Source organism: Vidua chalybeata, chromosome 4 (genome assembly GCF_026979565.1).
Source record: "Vidua chalybeata isolate OUT-0048 chromosome 4, bVidCha1 merged haplotype, whole genome shotgun sequence".
NCBI classification, from domain to species: Eukaryota; Metazoa; Chordata; class Aves; order Passeriformes; family Viduidae; genus Vidua; species Vidua chalybeata.
In genome coordinates, this window is record NC_071533.1 from 62,139,844 (window position 1) to 62,151,886 (window position 12,043).

The 12,043-nt window shown below is 39.2% G+C and overlaps 1 protein-coding gene across 7 annotated transcripts in view; it reads right to left on the reverse strand.

The window, feature by feature from the left end:
- Positions 1-12,043, reverse strand: part of ABLIM2 (actin binding LIM protein family member 2) — a 127,576-nt gene that overhangs the window by 4,132 nt on the left and 111,401 nt on the right. For all 7 annotated transcript variants that reach the window (XM_053941025.1, XM_053941030.1, XM_053941029.1 and 4 more), the window contains 3 exons: positions 11,136-11,190; positions 9,733-9,797; positions 9,481-9,561 (listed from right to left, as the gene is read on the reverse strand). In XM_053941025.1, coding sequence (XP_053797000.1) covers positions 9,481-9,561; positions 9,733-9,797; positions 11,136-11,190 — 201 coding nt within the window. The remainder of the gene's footprint in view (positions 1-9,480; positions 9,562-9,732; positions 9,798-11,135; positions 11,191-12,043) is intronic.

Sequence of the window (12,043 nt, forward strand, 5' to 3'; positions counted from 1 at the left end):
CAGATAAAAGCAATGAAAGTAATCATGGGTTGCAGTTTGATTTACGAGGAAACACTAAAAGGCCTGAGTATGTCTAAGCTCAGCCAAATGATGACTAAGGTAAAATATGGTAGTATCTACAAGTATATTTGAAGGGTCTAAACACCAGGGGAATACACCAGTGTGAGAAGTTTATGGTCACACTTTTCTATGTGATGCTAAATTTTGCCTGCATTCATTGTTGGGTCTTTCCTAACAGCTTTCCTTAAAGCTTTAAAACCTAGAGCTCTTCCCAAACCTAAAGGAAGAAAAAATATATGAGTAAGAAATTCTGGACTGATTCATCTTTCTTCTCAGCTATTGGAATATTAATTTGCCTTAACTGAAGTGTTACCTTCTCTCATTAGTCAAACAAAAGAAGGGAAATTGAAAACTATGACAGGAAATATGAAAGATATTCATCTTGAGGTATGAGAGAATATGGGTGAAGCTATGCTTTACAAGACCAAGAAGATAATTTCCTTTTTCTTTTTTTTCAGTAATGGATCAGCTTAAAATATCCAGCTATGTTAATAATGCATCACTGGCCTATTAAAGGAAGGAGTGGCCAAACTTACTAGTAAAAGCAACATTCATTCTTTTTTTTTTTTTTTTTTTTTTTTTTTTTTTTTTTTTTTTTTTTACTAGAGTTGGCCTTGTTTACATAGGAAGTCTGGGTGTTTTACAGTGTGCTAGTAAATGATTCCTAATTCCCTTTGTGACAGTTTGGCCATATTCAGGCAGCTTAACTCAAACTCCTTCTCTGCTGTGCATCAACAGCAAGGCTGGGCACGTTGCAGACACTGAGGAGAGTAGAGAGGACCTTCCAAGGTCCTGCTCTGCCCACACTCTGAACTCACTGTATGTAAGTGAGGTCATTTTGGAAGCTACATAATCGTTAACATGATGCTACCTGAAATCCTTGCTAAAAGATAAGGTAAGCAATTTAAAGATGATTCTTCACTACAATGACTGCTATACTGGACCTCACAGCATCAGAATATCAGCATTTGTGGTATAGTTAAGTGAGATATTGCTCCAGTAGAAAGGACTATGGCATCATGTTGTTTTGATAAAATTGTATTAATCTGAGGCTTTTATTATGATATACAGAACTAAGCAAGGGCTGAGCTAAACCTCTCCACTGCATTGAAACCACTAGAACAGAAAATCCCCATCCTCTATGAAACACAAACATGAAAATGAGTGGTACAGACATGACCTCATTTTTTACTCTCTCAGAACAAAAGTAATTAATTGCACATTCAAATACTTGCTCCACAGTGTTATCTCAGAAGGAAGTGGTGCTTTTTGCTATAAATTAATGAGGCTTGTCTCTATTTCTGTGGTGTGCTAAAAAGCCAGTAATAATTCTAAATAGAGTTATAATCTCTGTTTAATTCAATGAGATTTCTTTTCCCCAAGAATAATTTAGCTCTCAATGAAATTCAGAGATGCTCAAAACCAACACATAGTGTCATGGTTTCACTGCAGCTGGCAACACACACAGCCATTCACTCACTCCCCCACTAGTGGGATCAAGGAAAGAATTGGAAGGGTGAAAGCTGGAAAACTCATGTGTTGAATTAAAGGCAATAGGGAAAGAAAAAGCCACACACACAAGCAAAGCAAACAAGGAATCCACTGCTTCCCACAGGCAGGCAGGTGCTCAGCCATCTCCAAGAGAGCAGGGCCAATCGTGCATAGCAGTTACTTAGGAAGACAAAACCTCCAAATGTTCCCCCTTCCTTCCACCCCCCACTTTACATACTGAGCATGATGTCACATGATCTGTAATATCCCATTTGTCAGTTTGGGTCACCTGTCCTGGCTGTGTCTCCTCTCAACCTCCCATTCACCTCCAACTTCCCTGACAGAGTGGAGTATGAATAGCAGAGAAGACTGGCTCTGTGTAAGCCCTGCTCAGCAATAACAAAAACATCTCTCTATTATCAACCCTGTGTTCAGGACAAATCCATAACACAGCCCCACATCTGCCATTGTGAAGAAAATGACCCCAGCCAAAACCAGCACTTAGGAACGTGGCATTAGTATGAATAAGTCACAGGAAGATAAAATTGCAGCTCACCTGCAGCCATCCTGCAGTACATGGTGACCAGGAGGTGCTTCACAAGCATCTCTGTTCTGTGTCAGTAATTGGTTGTGAATCCTCATGAGCAAACCTGCTGATGGAGGAAGCTCCAAGGATATCCTACTTCCTCATGAGTCAATATTGAACCAATGAAAGAACTCAGTGGATGGCAGCAGGTGATGAGTTGAAGACTAGAGATCTCCTAATTCCTAGAGGAATTTAAAACCTCAGGTTTGTTTCTCTTTTGCTCTTTGTTTTGCTGTATTCATGGGAAATGACAGTTGAGCACTACACTGCCTTTGCTTGAATCTGTAATGACTCAGCCAGTTTCTCTGAGGCACTACTGTGCACTCTGTTTTATGGAGTGTAATTTTAAGTAGCTGTCTACTTCAATTCGTTTTTATTCAAAATCCTTGCAACACTTCCAACTTCTGATTCACGTAATCCAGAAATAAAAGCTACAGGATCTTCTCCAGAGATTTCAGTATGAGAAATACTCAAAATAAACAGGGATTTATTGAGAAAGGTTTATTCACAGGTAAGTGAGCATTCATGTAAATAACCAAGCCTGAGCTCTTCAAGTTGGTGCACAAGCTTTGGTGCTGAGATACAATCTTTTCCTATAGTAAGATTCAGGATTGTAGAAGTATTTCAACACTTAGAAAATAACAGCTTCTTCCCCTTTCCAGTTTTTCTCTTCTTCGCTGCCCTTCCACTCCATTCTCTCATGCCTCTCAAGGTTAGCCCAAATAAAACTCTTAGATGGCCAATCAAAATTTGCTGGATTTTTTTTCTGTTGACTTTTGAATCCTCATTTTGCTTTCACAAGGTTTGCACTCTTCACCCCTCTTTCTGTTGCACTGCTGGGGCTCAGCAGGCTTTTCAGAGGTTTCTTCTAAGCCTGCTGCATGGCTAATTGCAAAGCTGTAATTAGCCATGTGCCACATTCCCAAGGGAGTATTGAATGTTATGCTCATCTACAGCCTAATTAAGCTTCATGCTCAATAAATATTTGAAACTATTAAGTAATTATGTGATTGGGGAGGGAAAGTTAAGAAATGGCATGAATTGCCACCTAATGAACTTTAAAAGGTATCAAAAGATCACTAGGGCGGCTCTGCTGAAAGTCCCCAGAAAGGTTCCCAGGGAAAGCAGTAATAGAAGCAGCAAGGAAAGGATTCTGAGACCCTTCCCCATGCTCATATCACCCCAAGCACCTCTACAAGGCTCCTGCATCTGGGGCTTTATCTCGTTCAGTGTTTCTGGGTACCATGAAGTCTCATGGAGAAGCTGCATTCCACTCAGCACTGCCACTGCAGGGTACTGCCAATCAAACCTCCTGGGAAATAGCACAAGGCACACAGAAAAGCTTCTGTAGGAGCACTATACAGCCAGTATTTTTCCCAGCTGAGTCATCCATAAAGATACAAAAAGCTGGGAGGATGTAAGTATTTCTCTCAGGTATAAGAACATATTATTTAAATAGCATACACACAGAATATCTCTGATGATAATCAATGCCACCATCGTGTCAGTCAAATGAACTTTTTCATTACTGACATGGACATAAGTCATTGCCTCCAGCTGATGGCTGATAAAAAATTCTGTATAATTAAGAAAATAATTCATAAATAAAAAACCAAACTTGGAATCCATAATAAATTATGAAAATATAAAGAAGACAACGAGTTTCCAAAATTTCATTTGTTTTAGACACAAAATACCTTATTCTTAAAGTAGATTTTCCAGCTTCCCTTAGTTTGGACTTCAGTGTACTTGTAATATAAATGTTCCACATCTAATCTCTGTTCACTCCTACAGTGCTTCCACTCACAAAGAAATTACCTTTCACATCATATCACATCAATTCTAATGCGTATTTTCATTTTATAATGGCTCGTTTTGTAAAAGGCTTTGAAATCTGATATAAACATGCATCACTGAATACAACACAAGCACTTGCCTAGAATGAGAAACACCACACATGTCTTTTTCAAGTTAAATACTGTGAAATAGTTCTACTGAAGTCAGTGCCCCACACTTTTTCACCCCAGGTTATGACCTTTATTGTGAAGTCATCCTATAACTTCAAACCCAGCCCCAAACTGCAAACTGTAAAACACACAGCATTCCAATTTTGCTCTCGTTTTCCCCATCTGAGCTCCAGAGGAGGTGGGACACACAATGCTACCTGTATGAATGACATCCAGGAGCTTGGGCTCTTAAAAATTCAGCCTCAGTTACAAACAAGTCCTAAAATGTTTGAAGCTCAAATGGCTGGAACCCAGAATGATTGCTGAATGAAAACTAGTGGAAAAAATGTTATCCCTAAAGCAAATCCAGACAAGCAGTTTCAGGAGGAAAAGCGTGTTTGACTTAAAGTGAGCGCTCTGTTCAAGTAAGACCACACCCATGTTTAAAGCTCTCATTTCTGTTTACAGGAGAACAAGGTGGCAAATGAAAGTTTGCCTCTTGACATTCCAGAGTACTTTTTCCTTAGCAATTGTCTCAGTTAAAAAAAGAATGAACAGGCTCAAACAAAAAGTGGAATAATTTACTTTCTACTGCATTTGATAGGCATGAATGGATAATGCTTTTAAGCCTTGACATTCAAAAGAAACAGCTAAAAAAACTAAGATACATTAAGATAAGGAAATTAAATGAAAACACTAAAACATAGTTTCCAAATGGAAGATCCTAACTGTGTTGGCTTTCAAAACTACCATCCTGTAACCACAAAAGAAATCTTATACTCTGTGATAAAAGCAACTGCAGAAGGAAAAAAAAATATAAATCTATGCAGTTGGGCATGAACTACCAATATGAATGTGCAATGTGTGCACTGAACCACACTGATGTGACTGAAGAACAGGCAAACAATATCCAACCTAAGATAAAAGTACCATATGCATGCTTTTAGGAGCACAAGGCTCAAATGATAAAGGTATTCAAGTACTTAAAAGAGGTTGCAAAATATTTGAAAGTGTCTGTAAGCCCAACTTCCTTTAAGAAGCATCAGGTAAGGAATGTGCCAATGTATACCATCCAAAGGTGATATCTTAGTCCTGAAAACTCAGGACTTAAGTTGTCCAAAATGGGGGAGTTTGGTTCAGAACACTTATATTTTAACTATTGCATTAAAAAAAAAAAAAAAAAAAAAAAAAAAAAAAAAAAAAAAAAAAAAAAAGAAAAAGATAAAAAGTTCCAAGATAGACCAAATTGTCTATATTTTTTCAAATGCTATTGCAGCAAACTCACCAAATAATGCCATTTTGTAATTACACTCTATATCTTCACAAATTAGAGACTTACAGAAGTCTTCAAAGCAGGGCCAACTTTAAAGACCATGAAGACTATAAAGACAGAACAGTCCATGTTCCTCAAGGCCTTTTCCAGCTGTGTTCTGCCTTCAGGGGTAAAGATTCCACAGCCTCTTGGGCAACCTGTTCACTGCACTACTCCTCCAGTGAGGAACATTCCCCTTATAGCCACTTGTAATTTCCTTTCCTGCAACTTGTGACTGTTGCCTCTTGGCTTTCCAGCACCACCCTCTGGGAAGGGTAAGTTCTGCCCTATAACCCCTTTACTACAAAGGTGAGCTGCTGATTCATTTTCAGCTTGTTCTCCAACAGCATCATCAGGTACTTTTCCTCAGAGTTGTTCCCCCCATCTTGTCCTGATGAATAGTGTTACTTGGTCACAAGTGCAAGAATGTGGATTTATCTTCACTGAATTCCATGAAGTGTCTGTCAGCCATTCCTGCAGCCTGGCCAGGTCCCTCTGAACTGAGGCTCTGCTCACCTAAGCATCAGCTGCAGTTCCCTCAAGTTCATGTCATCTGCAGACATGGTGAGGGTGCAATTCCTCTTTTCCACCCAGGTTATATAATCCACCCCTGTTTTACTGCTTGGTTGTTCTGCAATGTTATGTGAATGAACTTGTTCTTCACCATTTCCTGTTAGAATAGCTCATGGGAATGCTGCTCCGTTCATCTAACGTTACAATAAACAGCACTGTGGTAGAGAGAAACTCTTAAAAAAATTCCTTGGCCAAATCCTTATCTACTGTAAATTCCCTGCATTTCTAATCAGTTTATACAAAAGTGAGATCCAGGCTATTTATTCAAAAACCAAAGTGCCAGTAACATATTTAAAAATCAGCAGGCTGCTCATTATAACCAGTTCTTGGTGCTGCATGTATTAGTAGTTCACTGTTGGCATAAACATCTTGGAAGAGCACAAGGAACTGAGTACTTCGTCTTGCTGCTGAGATAAGACAAGCAAACAAAAACATGCTGAGTGTTTCTATGCTTAGTTACACGTACTTTTGAGGAAAGAATGACTATTATTTGAATGCATTTATTACCAGTTGAGCCATCCTAATATCTAGATACCTCTTGGGCTTAGAAAAATACGTATTTTTACAGGAAAATATGTTTTATAATCCTTAAAATAAATTTCTTGCACAACAGTGTAATCTAAAAAATACTTACAATGGGAGTGAAGTTAGGAAAACACTACCACCCATTAAACCCCCACCCTCCTGTGCTCCTTGAACATTAGCCAAGATTTCGTTGTAGCCTCCCTTAATTTGACCCCAGGAGCTAACATCATTGACTTGAGCTCACTTCTCGTGATAGGAACACTCAATGTAGGAGACTTTGCTTGGAAGAGTGAATCACAGACAAACAGTAATGCCCCTTCCATGACATCTGTGATGGATCATTCAAAGTTCACAACAAACTGTTTCACAAAGAGGAGGCTGCTTCAAGTTAAATTGTGAGATGGCTCTTAAATAAATCTACTTCATGCAAACTTAGTCAACCTTACTGCTTCTAAGTGGAACAGGAAATCAGAAACATCACATGTGAGAGAGATATTCTGTAATACTGTTTTAAGGTTTGGCAGCTGATATGAAGCACAGAAGCTCCAGGTCTCCTTTCACAGACACCACCTGTACCCTTGGCCACAGCCATCACACCCAGGAACTTGCTCTGATTTGCAGCAGCAACAGCAAGGTGAGGCTTCAGCCCACACAAATAATCAGAATAAAACTGGTGTATTAGCAAATGGATTTTTTTCTTAGGAGATTTTCCTAGATATATCACCCTACAGCTTGGATAATACATGGACTTAGCACTGCTACCATTTCTGTAGGTGAAATCCAGCCCTTTCACAAGTGACATTGGATGTGCAGAATGAAAACAGAACATCAGCTGGAAACCAATTCGGATTGGAAAGAGCACTTGCCTCTTAAGAGATCCCAAGCATTGAATCATACCATCTAGCAAGTGTGAAATGGACCTCAAGAAAAGGTGAAATATAACCTTAGTACATGCTTTCAGTATTCCCAGTGCTGTCCTCAAAAGCTTGAAGATACTGTGAAGTGGGCCCTCCACTAACAGACAGTAGTCTGTATCCACATTTCTAAGCCTGGTCTGCTTCTGTGCAAACCTAAAAACACACATAGTCCTGGGCTTCCTGAGTCCTGGGTCCTGCCCAAGCCTGAAATCTGCTGAGCACACCAAGTCAATAATTAAGTTGCTATCTTCTGCTTCTGCCACAAAAGGAAAATAATAGTAAGCTGCTTTTCTATGCAAAGCTACTTATTTCCAGGAATTCTGTAATATAAAAGAAAGGGTCAGGAAAGAGGGGAAGAGGCTGACAGGGAAGGCAATGGTTTGTGCCTGTCACTCAACTCTGCATATGGTTTCAATGTGTAGATGAGCAACTGCCTCTGCTCTTACAGTAGTTACAGTGCTATTAAAACTCTGCTAATTTAATTGTTTAAAGAACTACCAATCCCTATTAAATTAAATGTAAGACATTCTACAAAGGAGTCCTTCCTGCAGACACATGTGTTTAGCATAGTGCAGCAATCAGCAGGATTGGCCTGGTCCCCTCACTGCTTTTCTGGTGCAGGTCTGAAGCAGATCTTGTTTATTGTTCTTTTTTGCAAACCTCCGTGAGATCTTTGAAGTGGTTGAGCTCCTTGAGCCAACAGGCCCTGTGCTGCACCTGGTGTGAGGCAGACTGAACAGCTCCAAAGTTAAACAAACAGCAATCCCAGCTGAGGATGGTGTATGAGTTACAGATAATGGCAGCCAGGGCAGGCATGATCCATCCAAAGCAAACTATATGTTGTCTTAACAAAGCAATGTAGAGCTGCATTTGCTATGCAGACCAGTCTGCTGTGTTTAAACAAAGACTCTGTTATTTAACACACACATACACACGTGTGTGTACGTATATATATGAAAGAATCCTTTACAGGGTATGTCCAGAGGAGCATCCCTCCAACTCCCTGCTCCTTTTTCCAGACTCATCATGCTTTTCAGTATTGCTATCATGCCTTGCTATAAACCACACTTAAAACAGCACATTACTGAGGCTCTCTTTTCCTTACAATCAAATCAACACTAGTTGGGAAATCAAGTGACAAGCACATTCAAGTATTCAAGAGCATAATTCCAACTTCAAAGCATAGTACATGTATGCAAATTTGGTAAAATAATGGTTTTTAAAAACTGATCTTTAATGAAGAACTTTCTGCTCCTTCAAAGTTTTTCTTCTTTTCTTGTTTTAAAAGTAATTTTTCCTTCTTCTTTTCTTGTCATATTATCAAGTTCAAAATACAGTAAATTTATTAAAATATAAATCTCTCTAAAAGTCCAAAATATGCCATCACATATTTTTTTATTGAGCTATCTCTTCTTCTTAATAGTAGCTCACTGAAAGATTAATTAAGGTGCGTCTTTATTCAGTCCTGTCATTGAGCAGTCAAAAAAATCAACCTTGGGAATTTTGCTTGAACATCAGCTTCAGGATTTGATCTTTGGAAACTCAGCTCTCTGTTATGATAGATTATATCTGCATTTCTCTACCTTAAGCGAATGTGGATGGTACAGCAAAGCTGTAGTAGAGTGACCACAGATCACACAGCCAAAGGAGAGGCTGAATAAGACAATGGACCAAACAGAGGTGCATGTGTTTTCAGGATAAATTGAGCCTTTTTGTAATATTTAGGTTATTCTGTGAGGATGTTTTTAATATGAATTCAAACCAAAACAAACTCCATGTTTTCCCATTCCCCACCTGAACTTCCAATACCCTGTAGAATCATCTAAAACTGATGGGTTTCATCAGTATCTTTGTAAAACACCATTTGGTCAGACATTTGCCAGGTTTTTGGCAATTTTTTAGTTAAATTGCCTACATACTGACTGTTTTGAAAAAAAATACAAGACATAATGATATTCTTCTCTTCTCTTCTGTCTTCTTTGCTGCTATTACTGAGGTGCAGGGATATCCAGGATAGTAAGCAAAAGAGGAGAAGTGCTTGCAGAACTGTCAAGCAAATATCATTCCTACCTCCAGCCTGGTCCTGTCCACATCCTTAGGCAATTTCACACGAACTCGGTTTGTTACAATAAGTGTTTCATAAGGATAAATCTGTTAAAAAGACAAGAGCATATGAACTCCAGCTGAGTCCAGTTCTGAGGCATGGAAATAGTGGTACAGGGAACTTACTAAAAAATGGTACATACTTGCATCCTGATTTGACAAATATTTCACTGGGACAAAAATTAATAAAATGAAATAAAAGAAAGGAACCCATGTAACCTTGCTAGGAAGTGCTGACTCTGATTGTTCTTCCAGTGTTGGAAAAGCCCTTCTTACCTTGTATTCTGCAAAAGAATGAGAACAGGTTCACAGTTTAGAATTTATAGCCGTCTTTTGGTGTCACCACAATGAACATTTAGGTACATCACAAATGTGCTCTGCTACTACATTTGTCTCTTCTCAGCAGCTGTTGGATAACTGCATGCATAGTAAGAATTTGACCCCCATGCCCTGAATGCCTATAACACTGTCTATTACCAAAGCAATTGTCCTGGAAATCAAAGGCTTATTACAGAAAATCCATCTCCCGATGCCATTGGGTTACACGGTGAGTATGTCTGGCAAAATTGGGTATCTCTTTTTACAGGAGGCTTATGTGCAGAGTTAAGTCAGTCTGTCATCCAAAACTCCTGCCCTTATTGTTCTTTACTGAAAATAGTTAAAATATATGGATTATTAAAGGCATGTCAGTTTGGAAACATAGATGAAAACCACTGAAATAATATGATATTACAAGATGCCAACACCCTGCACTTGGGCTGACTGCAGTGGGAATAACAATAGGGAAGAAAAGATGATTTGGGGATGTGGTAACAATGACTCCTGGATCTACACTAGCACAAAGGAATTCTAGTTAGGTCAGTGTATGACTATATATGATATAACTACACAATGTTATCTATTCACAATGGTGATTAAATGCGACCAGGATAGCCAAAAGGTTTTCACAGACCTCTTTATGGTCTGAAACTAAATCAGAGATTGAGTCTGCTTTTCAAAACCTGTCCTTTAACCTATTCAAACATAGAGACAAAGACTTTTATCAACACAGAGTCATGAAGTGAAGCACTAGAGTAAGATTTTAAAAATGCATTAAAGTGTCTTAGAAATAAAATTTTTCAGCTCCTTTGAAAATTCCAACCCAAGTTCCACATTAAGTGCACAGTCCACTTAAAACTGCAATAAAAGAAAACACTGCAAATAAATTCTGCATTTCGAACTCTGCACTTTTTAACCACGCTGTAGCACGACAAAGAAGCACAATAGACCTTTTCCAACTAGACTTGAAGGAATGATTATCTTAAATTTCCTCCTGTCTTTGATACAAGACCAACACCACAAGGCTGTTGCCACATATCTAGGATCCTGCTATTGACTCAGCCTGGTTGCACCACCCTATGATGCAAGACTTCTGTCAGGCCTTTAGGTTGGGGTAGGTAAAAAGAAGATTCTCTGTGATAAACAGGACACTGAGCTGTGTCTCTGGCTCGTCATTATTATGTGAACTACAGGAAGAGCTCAGAATAGTAACCTGTATGGCAATCTGTTAATTAAAATCCTGAAAGGGTGAAAACACAAGGGGAGTGGAAATGATATTGCAAAAAAAAAAAAAAAAAATGTACCTTTCATCCCCCAGCTTGCATCCTGGTCCGTTTCATATTGGCCCATAGTTTCAGGCTGACAGAGAAAGAAAGAAACAATGTAGCAGTAAAATGCACAAAAACCCCACTCTAAACATTGTTGAGAGAAAAAAAGAAAGACATAGAACCAAAATACAGATCCTTGCGTGAGAGAAAGAGAAGTAAGTCTCATTCAAATTTGACCTAATTGCTCAAGTAAGCAAGGTAACACTGAAACTGTCACTTTTCTGTGTGATGCTGATGTGTTACTGCCATCATCACAAATCACTTCTGCTGCACTGCAACTTTTCTCCTTCTGCCTTCTGCTTCACGCTGCTGATGCCACTGACCAGGGAGAACTCTACATGTACCATATATGTGCTTTGTTTGAACCACTGTCTTCTTCCTTTGCTGACAAATGCTGCGATGAAAAACAGTACAGGAAATCAGAAAAGCACTATTATGGGATTTTTTTTTCCCAAGTGTCATTTTTGCCTGCTAGGGTATCAATGGTGTGCACAGCTATGCCCACAATAACCTGGAAGGCTCCCCGTTGTTTGCTTTTGGGGTTTTATTTATGCAGCACTAGGATGGCTGATTAAAAATAACAAACCACAAAAGCTGGTATGAACCTACAATCCAAACAGAGGAGATCCATTCTGAGAGGAATTTTGGCCTCCAGGATTTGACCATGAGCAACCCTTTTCAACTCTCATACAGGTTTGGGATTCTTTATATGGGACAGATGCTGCCATCTGCTGCTTTCCCATCACATTGCAAGGCATCCTGAGTGCTTTGGACTCGGGAAGCCTTGGGATGGCTTTAGTGCCTCACCATTGCAGTGGCTGGGCACAAGTCAGAGTCTTGCTCACTTCAGGTTACTGGCAACACCTATTCTGAACAGTCAGAAC